At 46.2% G+C, this 22,205-nt stretch overlaps 1 protein-coding gene across 3 annotated transcripts in view; it reads left to right on the top strand.

The window, feature by feature from the left end:
- Positions 1-22,205, top strand: part of LOC132403930 (uncharacterized) — a 226,121-nt gene that overhangs the window by 20,659 nt on the left and 183,257 nt on the right. For all 3 annotated transcript variants that reach the window (XM_059987772.1, XM_059987774.1, XM_059987773.1), the window contains exons 2-6: positions 794-872; positions 950-1,041; positions 3,123-3,622; positions 13,527-13,589; positions 20,095-20,142. In XM_059987772.1, coding sequence (XP_059843755.1) covers positions 816-872; positions 950-1,041; positions 3,123-3,622; positions 13,527-13,589; positions 20,095-20,142 — 760 coding nt within the window. In that variant the 5' untranslated portion in view covers positions 794-815. The remainder of the gene's footprint in view (positions 1-793; positions 873-949; positions 1,042-3,122; positions 3,623-13,526; positions 13,590-20,094; positions 20,143-22,205) is intronic.

The following is a 22,205-nucleotide window of genomic DNA, read 5'->3' as shown; positions in this document are numbered from 1 at the left end:
TTTCACAGATCGAGGGATAGAGTTTAAGAGTCGTGAGGTAATGATGCAGCTCTATAAAACTCTGGTTAGGCCACACTTGGAGTACTGTGTCCATTTCTGGTTGCCTCACTATAGGAAGGCTGTGGAGGCATTGGAAAGGGTACAGAGGAGATTTACCAGGATGCTGCCTGGTTTAGAGAGTATGCATGATGATCAGAGTTTAAGGGAACTAGGACTTTACTCCTTGGAGAGAAGGAGGATGAGAGGAGACATGATAGAGGTATACAAGATATTGAGAGGAATAGATAGAGTGGACAGCCAGCGCCTCTTCCCCAGGGCACCACTGCTCAGTACAAGAGGACATGGCTTTAAGGTAAGGAGTGGGCAGTTCAAGGGGGATATTAGAGGAAGGTTTTTTTACTCAGAGAGTGGTTGGTGTGTGGAATGCACTGCCTGAGTCAGTGGTGGAGGCAGATACACGAGTGAAATTTAAGAGACTAGTAGACAGGTATATGGAGGAATTTAAGGTGGAGGGTTATATGGGAGGCAGGGTTTAACGGTCGGCACAACATTGTGGACCGAAGGGCCTGTACTGTGCTGTATTGTTCTATGTTCAATTAAGGTGTTTCGATGACTGACCTACCTGTGAAGAGCAGTTTCATCAACACAATCCCTCGCCCACTTGCTCCCCAACCCCAGCCAAACCACCTCCCGATCTTTCAGAACCCATCTGCCAATTCAACTAATTTCTTGTTTTGTTTTTCACAAAATTTGTAAAAAGATTACTTTAACTTCTGTTTCTTAATCTAACCAGGTGACTGCAGTGTATTTGAACCATGGCAGACCTAGAAAAAATACCTTTGGACATAGAGAATGTGCTTTTTTTTGAACAGGTAAGAAATAGATAGTTTTTTTAACTCAGTTAAAAAATACAGAAATAAATAATAAGAATAAAATTCTGTTCCTACAGACACGCTTGAGAAAGTTTTTAAAAGAACAGAAGACGATCCAAGATCTGCAATCTGAAATAAGCTCTTCAACCATAAAGTCTCAACTGGTTAGGTAAGATAACTGATAATCCTTGCTGATCCTGGAGTTCTGAACATGGGGGACAAACAGAATGATGAGGATAAGCCTATTCTGAGAACTTCCCTGCAACTTAGACCTTGCAAGTGCCATCCAGCAGAGATGTAATGATCTTCAATGTATGTCACCCTGAAATGGATTGTCTTTACATACTGCAGTGGAGGATTTCACAAATCAAGCAGGAAGTATAAAAATAAATATCCAATGAAGAATTCATGAACAATTTCCTTGCCTGGCAAGTACAAGTGCTGTCATTGAGTTAGAGCATCGAAACGTTCAGTCTAAAATATCCACTGCATTGTGTCCACCAAATTAGCCCCTTTTGCATGCATTTGGCCTCTCTAAACTTGTGCTATCCATGTACTTGTCCAATTTTAAATATTGTTATTGCACCAGCATCCACCACATTCTCTGGCAAACTCATTCTTTATGGACACCACCCCTTGCATGAAGAAGTTGCTCTCCGAGTCCCATTTAAACCTTTCACCTCTCACCTTAAAACCTGTCTTCTCGTTTTTAGTCCTCCTTCCCTGAGAAAAAATCCACGTGCATTCACTCTAACTATGCCTCTTGATTTTATGCACATCTATACGGTCATCTTTCAGTCTCCTATGCTCCAAAGGAATAAATTCTAGAACTCAGGCCCTCGAGTCTTGGCAGCATCCTCTGTACTCTCTCAAGTTTCATGGTGCCTTTCCTATAACAGGGTGCTCAAAACTGTACACAATAATCCAATTGCAGTTATATCAACATCTTGTACAGATGCAAAATTATGTCTCAGCACCCTGATTGATGAAGGCCAATGCATCACACCTGGTCTACCTGTAATGCTGTGAACCATGTGCCTATACTTCTCAGTCCCTCTGTTCCACAACACTCCCCAGAGCCTGACCATTCACTGTATGAAGCCTACTGCTTTGACTTCCCAGAGTATGACATTTGGCACTTGTCCCATGGAGTGAGAGGGGAAGCTAGTTAGTAGCTGGTAGCAAAATGGTCACTGCCCAGCCTGCAAACTGTCTTTACCAAAAGCTCCCTTTTGGGAAGTGCTATATGGCTATTAAAAAAAAGCTTCACTTAAACATCTTAAAAGTTCCTTCTGCCAGATCAACCATTGTGGTTAGTCCCCCACCACCCCCAGCCCCATTCCCTTCTGTCTATTACCCCAGTCACTGCACTGTAAACACTTTAAACCACTTTTTGTAAAGCAGTTTACATTGTAAACACTTGCTGGTATTTGTGTATTTATCCACAGTTTATTCCATATTTGTACTTTAACCTCTCACTTTATTTTTATGTAATTCTTAGTCTTTATAATTGCTGAATGTTGTTGTTTTTTTGTTGCGTGTCTGTAATGTTGAAGCTGATCAGAAGGTCTGGTAAATGAAACAGAAAACAATGACTACAAATAAGCATTATATCTTAATAATTTATTGATAAACTGTAAAAATTCCACCAAACAGTTGTGATCTCCAAGTCACAGAATCAAACATACTTAGCTAAAAGTGCACACCGAGCATACCTTCCCAATGGTAATGTGCACTACTTGCCTTAAACAAAGGAAGGGGGGGGGAGGGAGAGGGAGAGGGTGACAGACTATCAAGCTATAATCTGTGATATGAGCCAATTGGCATGGAACTTTTGAGCCCCCCTCTACTGTTTTGTATTCTGCCCTGTGTTTTAAATTCCATTCAGTAAGAGTGGGTTACCTAAGTTTAAGTGCAGCTGTTACACGAATCCATAACTGATGCATTATGCTCTGGAGAAGTAAGCAGCATTATTGATCATGTGCTGGGATGATAGGCTCTCTAGAGCACCCATTTTTAGCAAATCCCTAATACAGGTAAATGTATGTGATGAATAAAGTTGGATCCTTGATTCTTAATTACAAAAAAGAATGACTGGACAGTGTGTTGATATATTTAAATGGAGTAGGAGAGGAAGTGGTTCATATTCAGTGCAAACATCATCGGACTGAATAATGTCAGACTTCGTTTGGCAATCCTAATTTTGAGACTGAGTCTGTTTTCATCTCAGTTTGCCTTCATTTCTTTCAGATCTCAGAAGATCAAAAAGCAATTAACAACCCCTGCTTTTGAAGAGACGTTAGATGAAGATACAGTGAGGTCTTCCTTTCCTTTAAAGAGCACTGTTACTAGTAAAACCTTTGCTTCTCCATACTCTAATATCGATGAACAGGCCAATCAATTTCCGAGGCAGAAATTCCCTGTGTCTCACCTGCTGGATGAGATTAATGGAATGATTCTTCATTGTCAGATTGATGAGATCCCATTCCCCCAGGGGCTTGAGAACATTTTGAACTATGGCTGGAAGGACTTCATCAAAAATGTGACATACATCAAGAGGGGGTGGCCAACTGCTACTTGCAAATATGCCTGTTTGCAGAGACCGTTCAGTCATAGGTCAGCACTCAGTAAGATATCAGTTCAAAGTATCATTAATGACATTGACAAAAGCATATCTAAAACCCAAGCACCTACAGGGGAGGTGTCAGCAAGAGGCGACAATAAACTATTCGGAGCCACTCCAGTCAAAGGTAAGTGTTTTTGAACAAAGGAGCTATATTTGTTATGTTCTAATCTACCCTCATGGAACCTACCCCAAATCTAGGGAGTATTGGAGAATTAAAGACTGTCCGTATGTAGCGCCTCATTTCCTAGCGTATCCGAACCGACTCACAATTAGATAGCCTACGGGGGTTTGCGAGCACAGGCTTTGGAGCCTCTTCGCCATGGGGGGCCGGTTGACAGAGGCTTAAAAGTGAGGCTGAAGTTTTCGAATAAAGTTTTTCCTTCGACTGCAGTTACCGACTCCGTGTCGTAATTTTAGCGCTGCTCGTAGCACACCGCTACAATTGGTGACCCCGACGGGCCAAACGATTTTTGGACCAGAAATGACCGACGCCGCCTCTGTTCATGCGGTTTCGTTGAAACTGCCGGGTTTCTGGACACAGCGCCCGGACCTATGGTTCCAGCAAGCCGAAGCCCAATTCCACGTTCGCCGGATCACCTCAGAAGACACCCGCTACTACTACGTGGTGGGCTCCCTCGACCAGGACACAGCGGCCCAGGTCGCGGAGTTCGTACAGTCGCCCCCGGCAGACGGCAAGTACATGGAATTCAAAGCCCTGCTCCTCAGGACTTTCGGACTCTCACGGCGCGAGCGGGCTGCCCGTTTACTGCACCTGGATGGCTTGGGCGACAGACCTCCATCGGCTTTAATGAATGAGATGTTGTCTCTGGCCGAGGGACACACAGGCCTCATGTTTGAGCAGGCATTCCTGGAGCAGCTGCCCGAGGACATACGCCTGCTGCTGTCCGACGCGGATTTCAGTGACCCCCGGAAGGTGGCAGCCCGGGCGGACTTGCTGTGGAACGCCAAAAAGGTGAGCGGGGCGTCCATCGCACAGATCTGGCCGAGTTGGTATACGGCGCGCCCCTGGCCGTCCCCGGGGAGTTCCTACCAGCCCCGAGGGGGCAAGAGGAAGAACCCGCTGCAGTCCTGGGCAGACTTCGCGAGAAGCTCGGTAACCTGGCCCCCATACCCACTTCACAGCACGGGCGGCACCCGACCTGCGTACCCAAAGACCTGCAGAACTGTAAGTTTGTGTTTGTACGAAGGGGCGGGCATCGGCCGCCGCTGCAGCGGCCATACGAGGGGCCGTTTACGGTGCTCCGGAACAACGGGTCCACGTTCGTGCTGGACGTTGGGGGGAAGGAGGAGGTTTTCACGGTGGACCGCCTCAAGCCGGCCCATGTGGACCTGGCGCAACCGGCCGAGTTTCCGGCGCCTCGGCGCAGAGGCCGACCTCCCAAGCAGGTTCTGGCCCAGGCTGTGGACATTGGGGGGTGTATCGCCGGTTCTGGGGGGGGGGTTATGTAGCGCCTCATTTCCTAGCGTATCCGAACCGACTCACAATTAGATAGCCTACGGGGGTTTGCGAGCACAGGCTTTGGAGCCTCTTCGCCATGGGGGGCCGGTTGACAGAGGCTTAAAAGTGAGGCTGAAGTTTTCGAATAAAGTTTTTCCTTCGACTGCAGTTACCGACTCCGTGTCGTAATTTTAGCGCTGCTCGTAGCACACCGCTACAGACTGTCCATTATCAATCCCACGAGCTGCTTCTTTATAGACCATAGAATGAAGCCCACTTGGACCTGAAGACTTGACAGCCTGTAATTTCAACACTTGCGTCATTTCCTTGGCAAATGTAACTTATCGTTCCACTTCCTAATTTTTAGCTGATGTACCCACCTCAACCACTATTTCTCGCAGCTTATTCCAAATATGCATCACGTTTTGCGTGGACAAGTTGACCAGATGTTCTATTTAAATCTTTTGCCTCTGATCTTAAATATATATCCACTTGTTTTTAACAGTCCCTTTCTGGGAAAAAGACTAGGTGTTGTCTTTGCCCTTCATGATCCTATTTCCTTCCATCAGGACACTACCCAATCTCTTCCATTCCAGTGAGTAAACCAGTCTATGTAACCTGTCCTCGTAACTCAGACCTCCAAGTCCAGGCAAAATCTTGGGAAATCTACACTGTACTCTTTCTAGTTTAATAACATATTTCCTATAACAGGGTTATCAAAGCTATACACAATACACCAAATGAGGCCATACCAACATCTTTATAACTACAACGTAACTTGCCATCTCCTATACTCAGTGCCCCATCGAATGAAGGTCAGTGTGCCAAATGACTTCTTTACCGCCCTGTCTACCTGAGATTCCACCTTCAATGAACAACACACTTGCATACCCAGGATCCTCTGCTCCATAACACACCTTGGAGCCCTGTCATTCACTGAGGTGATCACAAGTCTGACCCTGATTTGATCTTCCAGAATGCAATAGATAAATGTCAGAATGCTGTTGCTGGATTTCAGTTTAGCATTCAACACGATTGTCCCACAGACCTTGGTGAATAAACTCCTAATCCTCAGTCTAAATACACCACTGTGTAACTGGGTGTTGGACTTCCTAACCAAGAGATCTCTGATAGTCAGGATGCATTACCACTCCTCCCTCTCCATCAGTCTCAACACAGGTGCCTCCCAGGACTGCACACTCTGTTCACACGTGACTGCACGGCCAAACACCTGATTAATAATGCTGTCAAGTTTGCCAATGACACAACAGTGGTGGAGCTCATCGCCAAAAATGATGAGATGGCCTACAGAGAGGAGGTGGAAGAGCTCGAGGCCTGGTGGCAAGCAAACAACCTCTTCCTCAATGTTGACAAGACAAAGGGGAAAGTTCTCAACTTTAGGAGAACTTGCACCACTCACTCCCCTTTACATCAGCAGCACAGCAGTGGAAATGCAAGCAGTTTCAAAGTCCCATCTTGTACAACCTCTCATCGTCCCATTCTACACAAAGTTCACCAATGTTTCTACTTTCTGAAGAGAGTTGGACTATGTGCATCTGTACTCAAGTCATTCTACAGATGTGTAGTAGAGAACATTCTAACATGTTGCATCACTGCATGCTATGGAAACTGCTTTATGGCTGACGGGAAGGGTCTACAATGGGTAGTCAAAACTGTCCAGTGCATCATTGGCACCAGCCTACCCACCATCAAGGACAGATATACAAACATGTGCCGGTTAGGGGCTAGTAGCATCACGAAGGATCCCACCCACTCCGCTCATGGGCTATTTGTCCTATTCCCTTCAGGGTGGAATCTGCACCAGGACCATCAGACTCAAAAACAGTTGCTTCCTCCAAGAAGCAAGGCTGAATCAGCATACAGGAGGGAGGCTAAAAATCTGCCTGAGTGGTAACACAAAAACAACCTCTCACTCATCAAGACCAAGGAGCTGATTATTGACTTCAGGAGGAGGAAATCGGGGGTCTATGAGCCTGTCCTCATCAGGGGACCAGAGGTGAGAGAGTCCTCGGTGTTATCATTTCAGAGGATCTGTTCTGGGCCCAGCATGAAAGTACAATTACGAAAAAAGCATGGCGATGCCTCTGCTTCCTTGAGAGCTTGTGAAGATTTTTTATTGAAAGGCTGCATCACAGCCTGGTATGGAAACACCAATGCCTTTGAAGGGAAAATCCTACAAAAAAGTAGTGGGTATGGCTCAGTTTATCACAGATAAAGCCCTCCCTAGCACTGAGCACACCTACACAGAGCGTTGTTGCAGGAAAGCAGCATCCATCATCGGAGACCCCACCACCCAGACCATGCTCTCTTCTCACTGCTGCCATCAGGAAGGAGGTACAGGAGCCTCAGGACTCACACCACCAGGTTCAGGAACAGTTATTACCCTTCAACCATCAGGCTCTCAAACCAGTGAGGATAACATCTTCACTTGCCTCATCACTGAACTGTTCCCACAATCCATGGATTCACTTTCGAGGACTCTTCATCTTATGTTCTTGGTATTTATTGTTTGTTTATTTATTATTTCTTTTTTATCTTTATTTTTGTGTTGGCACAGTTTGTTGTATTTTACATGCTGGTTGGTGTGGCTTTTCATTGATTCTATTATGGTTATTGGATTTATTAAATATGCCTGCAAGAAAATGAATCTCAGTGTTGTATATGGTGACATATGTGTGCTTCGATAATAAACTTTGATCAACACCTCCACTTGCTAACCCACCTCTCTGCACCCTGAACAACCATTGCCTTATCATTTCCTGTCAGTCACCTTATATACAGATGGTTCCATGTCTAGCATCGTTTTATGGACATACTTTATATGCAGAGTTCGATTGTATTATATGTATTTATTTTTATTATTAGTGTGTTCTTTAACTTATTGTGTTTTTTTTTGTGCTGCATTGGATCCAGGGTAACAATCATTTCATTCTCCTTTACCCTTATATGCTGGAAATGACATCAAACAACCTTGAATCTGGATTGAAAGCTATTTGTCAATCCTCAGCTCCCAAACCCTACTGATTAAGGATCCCCCTGTAATTTTTCATTATTCTCTAATCTGCCTGCAACATCAGCTAATTTAGTATCTTATGCAGACATATCAACCATGGCTTGTACTTTTACATCCAAATCATTTATGTCAATTACAATCAAGAGAGGTCCCTGAAATGACCCTGTGACGCATCAGACGGAACAAGCCAGTCCAGGAAAGAGCCTTCAGCCTTCACATTCTGCTTCCTACAATTGATCCAATTATGAATCCATTTACCTCTCCTCCCCTGGATCCCATGTTATCTAAACTTACATACTAGCCTGTCACAAGGGACATTGCTTAAGGATATAATAGATCATGTTTACATAAATTTTCAGAAGACATTTGATAAAATTCCAGATAGATTGGGTAGATTTACTTCTGTGAGGACTTTAATGAACTAGTTAAGTTGATGGAAAAGTTCATCAGGTTCATGGCTTTTTTTTGCTGTTTCTATCTTTTCAATTGTTGGTGAATGACTTGACTGAATTTAACCTGAAGTAGTTAATTAATGACAGGCCAGTCTCTAAGTGGAGTTTGAACACTTTTACCTCTGGATCATTAGTTCAGGTCTTTGGTGTGTAATCCAGTAATGTAATGGCCATGTCACTCTGGGAACCATTTGCATCCACAATGCTGATGTACTCAAAGACCTTTTAGAATATTTATGACCATCAGTAGCAGTTGTTGATCTTTAATAAAAAACAGACAAGGTTTCACATAACATTTTTGATAGTCAGTGCCTGGACTGCTAAATTGATGAGGGTAAGTTATTAGAGATAGGTGATGCTACCAGGTAGCATCAATGAGTGGGAAATCAAGCAAGCACTCAGAAGGAAATGATCAGCAATTGAAAGTCATGTTCAAAACTACGTGATGTGGGCTTTCTCTTCCAGATTAACACTGGATAATTGGATGAAAGATAGGTAGGTGAAGAGTAGGAATTGGAGAGGAGGATGTTTTTGTGGGTGGGCCTTGTGTTTGAGCTGAAGAGGCCCATTTCTGCACTGGAACATTCAACACATTGTTTTATAAAACAGGAGTACTTCAGCTTGACCCCATCATCATTGGAACTAACAATTTAATCATATGAAACATTTACAGAATGAGACATTGTGCATCCATGTGCTTTAGTTGTTCGGTAATAGAGTTACCTGCAGTTCAGTAACTGACTTGATTTCCTAGGTGGTAGAGAGTTTATTTTATTGATGCTATAATATATTTACATATCAATATAAACATACATTTTTGTGTATGTATACACCTTACTTACAACAAAACATTTAAAACTGTGACGTACTCAGATTTTATTTGCATATTGTGATCTTTGTACATATGATACTATGATGCATCTACAAGGTTCTTAATCTACTTGTGCACAGTAGTTAAAATACTAGACAAGTAACCCGAGCTGTTATTGATCTGGGAATGAGTTTGCATCTAACAAATTTAAATACAAATCAATCTTGAATTTTAAAAAAACTTAGTAAATTACCATATTCTTGTAAAATCTTAAATGATTCAGGGCACGAAATCTGCAACCTTCACCCTGTACAGTTTGTCTGTGATCAGATAAATCCATACAGCTTATTTCAGGGGCCTTTAGGAGAGACGATAAATGCTGGCATTTCCAGCAATGTACACATCTATTTATTAAGCGAAAAAGCACAATGACTCTTGTGACCTAATGCTAAGGTCCACCTTGGAGTTGCTGACAGTTCCTGGGCACAGCAGTACAGGAGCACTGAGCTTGCAGAATGGATGTGTCACAGCCATCACTCCCCTACCAACACAGTTGTCAAAATTGTCAATTTCACTAGAATCCCATCAAAAAGAAAAAGCAATGTTAAAACAAAATAATTTTATTTTGTTGAAGAATTCACTGAAACACATGTAACTTTTAAATTTTAAACTAACTTTAACAAATTAAAAAAATCTCTTCCTATCTTCCTCCTGGTAGCTGCATTATTTTGAAACTTGCAATGATATCACCACTCATTCTCCTAATATCCAGCAAGTATAAGCCCAGAGCAATCAAACACATTACCCCTTCAATCCCACAAACCTCTTCAATGCCAACATATCCTTCTTTTGGATAAAGGGTACAAAACTGCTCACAATATAAGTGAGATCTGACTAAAGTCTTATAAAGCCTTAGCATTACATCCTTGCTCTTATATTCTAGTGCTGTCGAACTGAATGCTAACATTGCATTTGCATTCAATACTACTGACCCAACCTGTAAGTTAACCTTTAGGAAATCCTGCACAAGGACCCTCAAGTCCCTTTGCACCTCTGAGTTTTGAATTTTCTCCCTGTTTAGAAAATAGTCCACATCTTCATTCCTTCTATCAGAGTGCAAGACCATACACTTCCCTTCCCTATATTCCATCTGCCTCTTCTTTGCATAGTCTAACATTCTGCCCAAGTCCTTCCGCAGATTTTCCGCTTCTTCAACAATACCTGCCCCTCTAGAAAAGGCCCCTTTTATTCCTGCTGATTGCCTTCTGCCAGTCAGCCATGCTAGTATCTTTCCTGTCAAATCATGGGCTCTTATCTGTTCAGCACCCTCACCTGCAGCACCTTGTCAAAACCTTCTGGATGTAAGCAACATCCACTTTTGCCTGTTAACTCCTCAAATAATTCCAACAGATTTGTTAGATAAGATTTCCCCTTAAGGAAACTGTGCTGACTTTGTCCTTTGTTATCACGTGCCTCCATGTACCCCAAAACCTCATCCTTAATAATGGATTCCAACATCTTCCCAACCTCTGAAATCAGCCTAACTGGCCTATAATTTTCTTTCTTCTGCCTCCCTCCCTTCTTAAAAAAGTGGAGTAACATTTATAATTTTCACTTTTATGCTGTCTTTGATTCTCTTGTCAGCCACTGTTGCCTCATCCTTCCTTTAGAATACTTGGAACATATCTATCCTGTGTCCTCCAAATCGTCTCCAGAAACTCCAGCCATTGCTGTTCTGCCATCAGCCCTATTAGTGTACCCTTCCTATCAACTGGCCAGCTCCTCTCATGCCTCTGTAATTCCCTTCACTGTAATATAATACTGATACATCTAACTTTAGCTTCTCCCTCTCAAACATTAGGGTGCATTCTGAACAGAGAATGACTTTCCTTTGTTAAGCCACCCACCCCCATCCTTCAACAGTGATAAACCTGTTGTTGAGGTGGATGAACACGGGTATTCTGCACTGGCTCCTTAATCGCTTTCTCCTTCCTGACTGTCACCCTGTTTCCTGTATCCTGCACCTTGAATGTAACTAGCTCTCTATACATCCTGTCTCCATCCCTTTGGCCTCCCAAATGATGCAGAATTCATCCAGTTCTGGCTCCATCTCCTTAACACAGATCGTTAGAAGCTACCACCCCATCACCTCACCAGCCTCCGGATCCAGCGTATTATCCTCCACAACTTCCGTCACCTTCAACAGGACCCGACCACTAAGGACATCTTTCCCTCTCTACCCCTCTCTGCTTTTTGCAGGGATCATTCCCTCCACGACTGCCTGGTCCACACGTCCCTCCCCACAGATCTCCCACCTGGCACCTATCCCTGCAAGCGTAAGTGTCCCTACACCTCCCTACACCTCCTCTCTTACCACTATTCAGGGCCCCAAACAGTCCTCCCAGGTGAGGCAACACTTCACTTGTGAGTCTGTTGGGGTAATCTATTGCATCTGGTGCTCCCGGTGAGGCCTCCTCTACATCGGTGAGGTCCGACGCAGATTGGGGGACCGCTTTGTCGAGCACCTATGCTCCGTCCGCCTCAACAGACAGGATCTCCCGGTTGCCACTCATTTCAACTCTGCTTCACATTCCCATTTGGATATGTCCATACATGGCCTCCTCTACTGCCATGATGAGGCCAAACTTCGGTTGGAGGAACAACACCTCATATACTGTCTGGGTAGTCTCCAGCCCCTTGGTATGAACATCGAATTCTCCAACTTCCGGTAATTCCCTCCCTCCCCCTTCCCCCATCCCACCTTCACTCTGTCTCCTCTTCTGGCTGCCTATCACCTCTCATGACTCTGCCTTCTTCTATCCATAGTGCTTTCCCCTTACATTCCTTCTTCACCTCTCCTGCCTATCCCCTCCATGCTTCCCCTCCCCCACCCCTTGATCTTTCCTCTGATTGCTTTTTCACCCTCCCCCCACCTTCTTTATAGGGCCCCTGTCCCCTCCTTCTTCAGTCCTGACGAAGGGTCTCAACCCGAAACGTTGACTGCTCATTTCAACGGATGCTGCCCGACCTGCTGAGTTCATCCAGCCTTTTTGTATGTGTTGATTTGACCACAGCATCTGCAGTGTACTTTGTGTTTGTTAGAAGCTGCAGCTGGACGCACTTCTCGCAGCTGTAGTCGTTAGACACTGGAGGTCTCCTTACCTTCCCACATCCTGCAAGAGGAATATTTCACTATCCTGCCTGTCATCCCTACTGGGCTTGCTGAGCAGAAGAGAGGGAAAAAATCTGGAGCTTTGCTGTCTCTGAGTGAAGCCTTGAAGAACTAAAGCCTTAAGATCGCCTCAGACTATGTCCACTGAGATGATAGCCACTGCGTCAATAGCCACCATGCTTGCCCCTGCCTTCCTTTAATTTGCTCTTATTATCAGTCACAAAGACGGATTGATCACTGCTCAGAGTTCTACTACGCTGCCGCAACCTGCTCCTGCCTTTTGTTTTCGATAGTGGATCTGATTGATGTCCCCTCCTCTCCAAACTTCCGATGTCCTGATTGGCCACCGGTCAAAGCTCTATTCTGGAAAAATGTCATTTAATATTAAACAACCCCGATTTCTTTTTGCCTACAGTATGTCAAGGTTAACATACAATTTACTTTTCCTGTAGTAAGTCTTAGGTGTAAGTCCAATGCATGAGTACTAATTCATTGCAGAAATAATGAGAATTGTATTAAAGTGTTGTTATGGAGATGATGTAAATGGCCAGGAATGTGTGGTGACGTTATAGAAATCTCCCCAAAATGAAATAGAAGGTGCTGGAAACATCAGCAGGTTGGGTAGCTTCTGTGAAGAGTGAAACAGAGCTGATTGTTCCCCTGAAACATTAAATATTTTGTTCTCTTTCAGCAACTCAAGAAGGTAATTGATTTTGAAGATGATGCTCATTGAAGGATAATATTGGATGAATTTCTATGAAGGAATTCCTCATAGCTCTTCAAATCTTTCATGATAGGAAATGGCAGATGAGACATCATTTTAAAATCTTATCCAAAGGCCAGTGGATCTGACTGTGCTGCATTCTCCCAATGTATTACTGCACTTTTGTGTTACCCTGGGTTTTGATCATCCTACTGTCTTAGGGATAAGTGAGATACCACTGGGACATGGCTCTCAGCTAATGAAATGGACCTGGAGATAAAGCCAAAGGTAACAGGTCCAATATGAATAAATGGTAAAGGTCTGTTGTCTGTGAATCACACTATTACTGCCAAAGTTCCTTTGTGATGATGAATTTGATTTCTTATTTCTCTTTAAGGTAAGAAGAAAGATAAAAGGAAACAAGGGAAAGCTGAATCATCCAAAGGTCTCCATCCAACAGGTACAAGCTGCTGCTTCAGAATAAAGCTATGTGAACAAGTGTTACCTGCACCTCATGGGCTTTATCCTGCCTGAGTGATATGTCTGTCTCAAATCTCCCAGTAACAATTCAAAGGCCAGGAATGTTCACCAAAAGAAGGAAGTCTACTGTGCAGAATACGCTGGGGATGGTGAGCTGCCTGCACTGCCCCTCTCTTGATTCACACTCACCTGAAGGAGGTCTGTTCCTGATCAGAGTGGCCCAGCACACTGCAGGACCTTCTTAGCAGTAACCCAGAAACCCTTTGACAGCCAGTGCGTAGCATGAGAAATAAATTAATGATTATTGAAATGTAAATGCTGGAAAGCACTTAAAATAATTAATGCGTTTACATTAACAATTAAATTCAGTTAATTCAAAATATTTCCCAGATTAATTACTTGGAAAACTGCAGGATGTTGGTGCTGTAGGACTTCGGTTGGGATGCAGTTGGAATGACATTGCTGTGGACCACTTGGGAAGGTTGGGATTTGGACATTTACAATCAATTTGGTCCTTTTATTAACAATATTAACAGTAACAAACTTGCAAATGGCTATCCTAGTTATCCAGATGTATCAAATGAATGGTTCCAAAAATTGCTTATTCTTAGTGGAATAGTATGAAGGGGTTGGTTGATATTTCACCAAACGATTGGTGAACCTAGAGGCTCAGCCCTATGATAATCAAACTGCCTAACACCTGGTGGGATTGTGCTAACTATAAACTGAAAAATGCCCCCTCAGACCATCTAACATTTGTAATTATAACAATAACGATATAGAAGACACTCACAAGTACTTGTGTTTATTTTTAATATTTTGTGTTTAGAGATTCAGCACAGTATCAGGCCTGTACAGCCAAACAAGCCTAAGTTGCCTAATTACAACCCAGACATCTTTGAAATGTGGGATGAAACCAGAGCACTCAGAGGAAACTCCTTGTAGGCAGTGGCAGGAATTGAGCCTGTACCATTGGCGCTGTAATAGTGTTACACTAACCACTACACTACCATTCCACCCAGGTTTGTTCTTGAAAGCCTCCATGTCTGACTGTCTTAGAAATCAAGTTGTGCCCAATGTAAAATACAAACTTTGTCCTTTTGGGAAGCAGATTTGGACAATATTATCATAGCAGTGCCATGATACATTTACATGATATCCAAATACTTGTCGAAGTATTACAGCAGGCCAGGGGAAAGTACAAATGTTGTGTACGACACTAAGCAGTTGCCATATCATAGTGTTCCAGGGTAATCAAATTGCAATGAAATGCACACTCTAACATTTGACATGTTTTCCCATTTATTCAGTGCACTGTGCCTGTTTACTGAAAAGCTGCCGTGTTTCCAGACAGGAAATTTAACAGGCTCTTCTGCTGTAACTTTCCCATGTCTGCTTACTGTCACTGATTTCAGCTTCCCACCCTGACCAGCAATTTATTAGAATGTTGACCCTTGATATCTAATTCCAGTGCCACTGAGGTTGGGTGGGAGGGATGAAATGATGTCCCTATGGGCATTATCCTAACAATGTCCCAAGTCATTTAAACTTTTGCACATTGAATATCTGCTTCCCCAGTATCTTAGCTCCTTCTCTCTATAATAAGCCCTGACGGAATTGTGGTGAACTATGTGCCTGTCGGGACACGCCCCTGCTGACTGCTCCTGTGGCTCCTCCCACAGGCCCCTGTATAAAGGAGACCTGCGGCCTGAAGATCGGCCTCAGTCTCCAGGACCTTGTATGATAGACACTCACTCCTGGTTCCTTCTTCCAGTCAATAAAAGCCGATATCTCGCCTACGTCTCAGTGTGAGTTATTGATGGTGCATCAATTTTATTGACTGGAAGTTTTAAAACATGGAACCCGTTTTGCGTCCGGACCGGTTGGATTTGGACCCTCAAGACCCTGACGCAGCTCCCGCTTTTGAACACTGGCTTGCATGCTTCCAATCGTACTTGGCGGAGCTTCGTGCGACTGAACCCGCCGTTATGCACAGAATCCTACTCTCGAGGGTCTCCTCCAAAGTTTACTCCTTTATCCGGGACCTGCCGACCTACGAAGGAGCACTGGACGCCCTCAAACGACAGTACCTGCGGCCGGTGAACACCGTCTACGCAAGACATCGCTTAGCTACCCGGCAACAGCGGCCTGGCGAATCGTGCGCTGAGTTTCTCCGAGTACTACAGACACTCGTCCGAGCTTGTGACTGCAAGACGCTCATGGCAGAACAGCATGCGGAGCTGCTGGTGCGAGACGCCTTTGTGACGGGACTGAGGTCAGTGTACATGCGCCAGCGGCTGCTGGAGAACTCGGATCTTACCTTAAGCTCGGCGATAGAGAAGGCCAACGCTCTAGAAGCTGCGCGGCATAATGCCGACGCTGTCCAGTCGCGCGATTCCCCGCCGGTTTCGTGGACGCCTCAGACCCCGCCACCGCCGGCTCCCGGGAGCGAATTCGCCAACGCCGCCGCCAGTCGCCATTCCACGAGCTCCCCGACCCAGACCACGGCTGTGGCCCGTAAGAAACTCGTGCTTTGTTATTTCTGTGGCCAAAAGAAACATCCTCGACAACGCTGTCCAGCGCGAGAAGCGACCTGCTCCAGCTGCGGAAAGCGGGGCCATTTCGCCAAGGTCTGTAAGTCTCAACCTCGAGCGGAGTGCAGCGCTGCGGGTGAAACGTGGGGGCCGCCATCTTGCATGCCGGGATGTGGGCGGCCATCTTTGTCGACGTCAGCACGCCCCGCCCCCGACCCTCGGATGCTGACCGGGTACCCCGGATGTGAGCGGCCATCTTTGTCGGCGTCAGCATGCCCCGCCCCCGACCCTCCGATGCTGACCGGGTACCCCGACGGCGATCCAACTCTGGCCACTGTGACTCTCGACCAAAGCGCCCCGCACCAGCTTGCAAGATCCATGATGGACATCCAGGTGGAGGGGCATTGGACTGGATGCCTGTTTGACACGGGCAGCACTGGGAGTTTTATTCACCCGGACACAGTGCAACGCTGCGGACTTGCAACGTGGCCGGTCAGTCGGAGGTTCCATTTGGCCTCTGGGTCGCAGTCCGCAGACATCCGGGCGGGTTGTGTAGCGACTTTGGTGGTGCAAGGCACAGTATATCGGGACTTTGAACTGCTGGTCATGCCTAATCTGTGTGCACCTGTGCTATTGGGGCTGGACTTCCAGAGCCATCTCGAAAGTGTGACTATGGTATACGACGGGCCCCTCCCACCACACTGTCAAGAATCCTCAGTTTTGTGGGACTTCTTCACATACCCCGCTACTGACCACACACACACACGGACACACACATCCCATCCAGAACCAGGCCAACAGCTGCGCTACCGACACTTGCAGCCTCTCCACTCTCAAGATCCCTCCCCCACCGCTGTTCGCCAACCTGACCCCCGACTGTAAACCTGTGGCAACCAAAAGCAGGAGGTACAGCGCGGGGGACTGGGCCTTCATTCAGTCGGAGGTGCAGCGGCTGCTCAGGGAGGGGATCATTGAGCCGAGCACAAGCCCTTGGAGGGCCCAGGTGGTTGTTGTTCGGACTGGGCAGAAAAATAGGATGGTGGTGGACTATAGTCAAACCATCAATAGGTTTACGCAGCTTGACGCATACCCCCTACCCCGCATCGCGGATATGGTCAACCAGATTGCTCAGTATAAGGTGTACTCGACAATAGATCTGAAATCCGCTTATCACCAGCTCCCCATCTGCCCAGAGGACCGCCCCTACACCGCCTTCGAGGCGGGCGGCCGGCTCTATCACTTCCTGCGCGTCCCTTTCGGTGTCACGAATGGTGTCTCTGTCTTCCAGAGGGAAATGGACCGGATGGTGGACCAGTACCAACTGCAGGCCACATTTCCCTATCTGGATAACATCACCATCTGTGGTCATGACAGGCCAGATCACGACGCCAACCTCCAACGGTTTCTCCAAGTGGCCGCAGCTCTGAACCTTACTTATAACAGGGACAAGTGTGTTTTTGGTACCACCCGCCTTGCTATACTTGGGTATGTCGTGGAAAACGGGGTTATTGGGCCTGATCCCGAACGTATGCGCCCCCTGTTAGAGCTCCCTCTTCCCACCACTCTCAAGGCCCTCAGACGGTGCCTGGGGTTTTTTTCCTATTACGCCCAATGGGTCCCCCATTACGCAGACAAGGCTCGCCCCCTGGTCAAGTCTACCTCGTTTCCCCTCTCTGCTGAGGCCTGCGCGGCCTTCAACTGCATTAAAGCGGACATTGCCAAAGCTACGATGCATGCAGTGGACGAGACCGCTCCCTTCCAAGTGGAGTGTGATGCCTCCGATTTCGCTCTGGCTGCTACCCTTAATCAGGAAGGCAGACCAGTAGCATTCTTTTCTCGCACCCTCCAAGGCTCTGAAATTCGGCACTCCGCGGTGGAGAAAGAAGCCCAGGCCATAGTGGAGGCTGTTAGGCACTGGAGGCACTATCTTGCTGGCAAAAGATTCACTGTGCTGACCGACCAGCGCTCGGTTGCGTTCCTGTTCAGCAACCAACAGCGGGGCAAGATCAAAAATGATAAGATTTTGCGGTGGAGGATAGAACTCTCCACCTACACCTATGATATCCTGTACCGGCCTGGCAGACTCAATGAGCCCCCTGATGCCCTATCCCGGGGAACATGTGCTAGCACACAGCTCGACCAGCTGTACGCCCTTCATGCACAACTTTGCCATCCGGGGGTCACCCGATTTTACCATTTTGTGAAAGCTCGGAACCTGCCGTATTCCCTGGAGGACATCAGGACGATGACCAGGGACTGCCAAATTTGTGCCGAGTGCAAACCGCACTTCTACTGTCCTGACACGGCACAACTTGTCAAGGCCACCCGCCCTTTTGAACGCCTGAGTGTTGACTTTAAGGGCCCCCTTCCCTCCACTGACCGCAATGTCTATTTTCTCAGTGTTATTGACGAGTTCTCATGGTTCCCCTTTGCCATCCCCTGCCCCGACACCACTGCCACGTCCGTCATAAAAGCCCTGCGCCAGCTCTTCACTCTGTTCGGGTATCCCTGCTATATCCACAGTGATAGAGGGTCCTCCTTTATGAGTGAGGAGCTGCGCCAGTACTTGCTAGCTAGGGGCATTGCTACCAGTCGGACCACGAGTTATAATCCCCGGGGTAATGGCCAGGTAGAGCGGGAGAATGCCACAGTGTGGAAGGCCACACTTTTAGCCCTTAAGTCCAAAGGGTTGCCGGTCTCTCGATGGCAGGAGGTCCTCCCTGAGGCACTGCACTCTATCCGCTCTCTGTTATGTACGTCCACCAATGCCACCCCTCACGAACGCCTATTCTCTTTTCCCAGGAAGTCTGTCACTGGGACCACCCTACCAGTTTGGCTGACGTCCCCGGGGCCAGTGCTGCTCCGGAAACATGTGAGGAGCAATAAATACTCCCCGCTGGTGGAGAGGGTTCACCTTCTCCATGCGAACCCCCAGTATGCTTACGTGGTCTTACCTGATGGGCAGGAGGACACGGTCTCCATCCGCGACCTGGCACCCGCAGGTGCAGCAGACCGCTACCCTGAAGGCTCTCCGGTAACTGAACCCTGCACCAGAGGTGACACCGTACTCACCAGGCCCTACACAGACTCCTCACGACACTTGTATACCGGGCGTTTCGTACGCATTTATACCAGGCGCCTCGCACATGCATGAGGGATCACCGGCGCCTAGTGGGCAAGAACACGCGCAACCCCCGTCCCCTGTGCAATCGCCAATGTTGCCGGCACCTATGCGGTCACAGCCGGTGCTACGTAGATCGCAGCGACAGATTCGACCGCCTGATCGGCTTGACTTGTAAGAACCTTCGCTACATGAGGACTTTTTCAAACGAAGGGGGGGTGAATGTGGTGAACTATGTGCCTGTCGGGACACGCCCCTGCTGACTGCTCCTGTGGCTCCTCCCACAGGCCCCTGTATAAAGGAGACCTGCGGCCTGAAGATCGGCCTCAGTCTCCAGGACCTTGTATGATAGACACTCACTCCTGGTTCCTTCTTCCAGTCAATAAAAGCCGATATCTCGCCTACGTCTCAGTGTGAGTTATTGATGGTGCATCAGGAATACAGGCAGAGTTCTACTGATCAATGTGTGCAATGTACTCCTGATTTAATGTCTAATAAGCTTGTGTCACTCCTCACTCATCTGACCCAGCAGAGTTATACCCTAGTGGCAGGTAAGCATGATGTTTTATAATGCCAGGATTCGATTCCTGCCTCTGTCCATGGGGAGTTTGTGCATTCTCCCTGTGGCCATATGCCTTTCTTCTGGTTCTCCACGTGCTGCATGATGACACTTGGCAGCTGCTCCCAGCACACCCCCAGACACAAATGATGCATTTCGCTGTATGCTTCAACATGCTTGCAGCAAATACAGCTAATCTTTTCCTTACCTTTCTGCTTGTGCCACCTAATGAAGATGTACTAAATTTGAATATTCTTTGTTTGATTTCTAGGGTTCACAATAAACTTCTCGATATCATCCAAAACTTCAATGAAACAAGGTAAAATATGATTTAAAAATTACAGAGATCTTTATATCCTTTGAGTTCAGTTTGATTCTTTCCTTCCCCAAAGTTGTAATTAAAATTGTTCAGATTATGAAGGTTTTGGCAGCTAATTGCTTTGGGTTTAATCTGCACTTCACTCTCCAGCAAGTGGCAAAGACATCTGCTCACATCTAGTGCAGACTTCGACAACAGCAGCTTACATTTATATAGCACCTTAAGAGTGTAAACATCACGTAATAGGAGAGATAGGCAAACAGCTTAACCAAAGAAGTAAACTTTTAAGAAATCTGTTCAAAGTGGCAGCCAGAGGGGTTTAATGAGAAGATGGCACAGGGCCTTATCTAGAGCTGCTGCCTCACAACATCTGTCCCAACCTTGGGTGTTGCCTGTCTGGAGTTTAGATGCTCTCACCATGACCGGGTGGATCTCCTCCAGATGCTCCAATTTCCTTCCACATTCCAAAGGTGTGTGGGTTAGCACGTTAATTAGCCACAGTAAATTGAGTTGTTGAGAACATGGAGACAATAAAATGGGACCAGTGTAAGAATGGTGACAGATTGTCAGCATAGTCGCAGTGGGCCGAAGGGCCTTTTTCCATGCTCTATAGCTCTATGACTGAGGACTACTGAACTGTAGAGGTTGTGAACTTCTGTAGAAGGCTACTGACGAAGTAGCTTTGGTGAGCTGTCATCGCGCCTTCTGTAGGTGTTAGCTATGGTTTGCTGGTGATGCAGAGAATGATTTAGAACATAAAGCATAGAATACCACACACAGTACAGGCTGTTTGGCCCTTGATGTTGTGCTAACCTTTTAACCTCCTCTAAGACCCATCTAACCCTTTCACCTACATAGCCCTCCATTTTTCTATCATTCAGAGGACTGGGATCATTAGGTTGATGGGTAATAAAGACATGGATGAGAATTTCAAGAGCAGATGAGATGAGGGAAGAGAGATTGGTAAGCAGAACCATCCTCTGTCCTAGCAGAGCTACATAGTGTGAAACCCATCTCAATCAAATATGAGACCAACATTTCTCAACAGCCTTGTTCAAAACCATCTATTAGAGAGATAGACGGCACAGCTGGGGCTGAGGCCAACGGCATTAACCTTCTTGGTGTTTGGATGTTTTTGATTTGGTGGATGGACTGTGGTTAAACTTCCAGAAGACATTTGATAAAGCAACACACCTACATTTACTGCAGAAAATAAAAGACTGTGCGTAGGAGGTAACATTGGTGTGGATAGAATATTAGAGGGCTAGCGGAGAGTAGGTATAACAGGGTTTTTGTCTTGTTGTCCAATTTGATGTTGTGCCACAGGCAGTGGTGCTGAGGCCTCCAAATTCTACAGTTTATATGAATAAGACAGAGGTTACGACCACTGAATTTGATGATAGGAAGTTAAGTCATGAAGAAAACATAAAGGAGCTGTAAAGGGACATAGTTATGTTCAGTGGGCGGCTGTCAAATGGAGCAGGAAAAATGAGAAGCATATTTCAAGATTCAAGACTGAGATTTATTTATCACATCTATATTGATACATATAGTGAAATGTGCCAATTTTGTTAATGAACACACCCAAGGGTGTCACCCCACATTCCGGCAAAAACATAGTGTGCCCCCAATGTTCAGCAGCACAACATGGAGCATAGTAAACAACAAAACAAGCCCATGCCTCCTTCCCACCTACCCACACGGATACGCAGTCCTCCAACCCCAGTACAGGCTCTCTTCAGCGACCTGTGGACTTAGACTCACAGACATTGCACCTTCGACTCTGGGCTCTGAACATCTGCCTCAATTTCCAGACTTACGACCAACCTTTGTGCTTTGAACCTCGGTAGCAAATCACTGGACTTGCTGATTACTGGACACTAGGCCTTCAACTTTGGTCTTGTCATTTTGTGTGCCTGAATGATCATCGGATCTTGTTCCTACTGCCTGCAAGGAAGTCCAGTTCTGGAACCTGCCAACAACTCTCCGATCCGGGGGGTGGGCCACCAGCTCTCTACCACACAGCTCCGTTGGCCAATTACAGATGTCCCCATCTGTATATT

This window comes from Hypanus sabinus, chromosome 13, assembly GCF_030144855.1.
Source record: "Hypanus sabinus isolate sHypSab1 chromosome 13, sHypSab1.hap1, whole genome shotgun sequence".
Lineage (NCBI taxonomy): Eukaryota > Metazoa > Chordata > Chondrichthyes > Myliobatiformes > Dasyatidae > Hypanus > Hypanus sabinus.
Note: the sequence above shows the minus strand (reverse complement) of the source record. Positions and strands in the feature narration are given on the sequence as shown.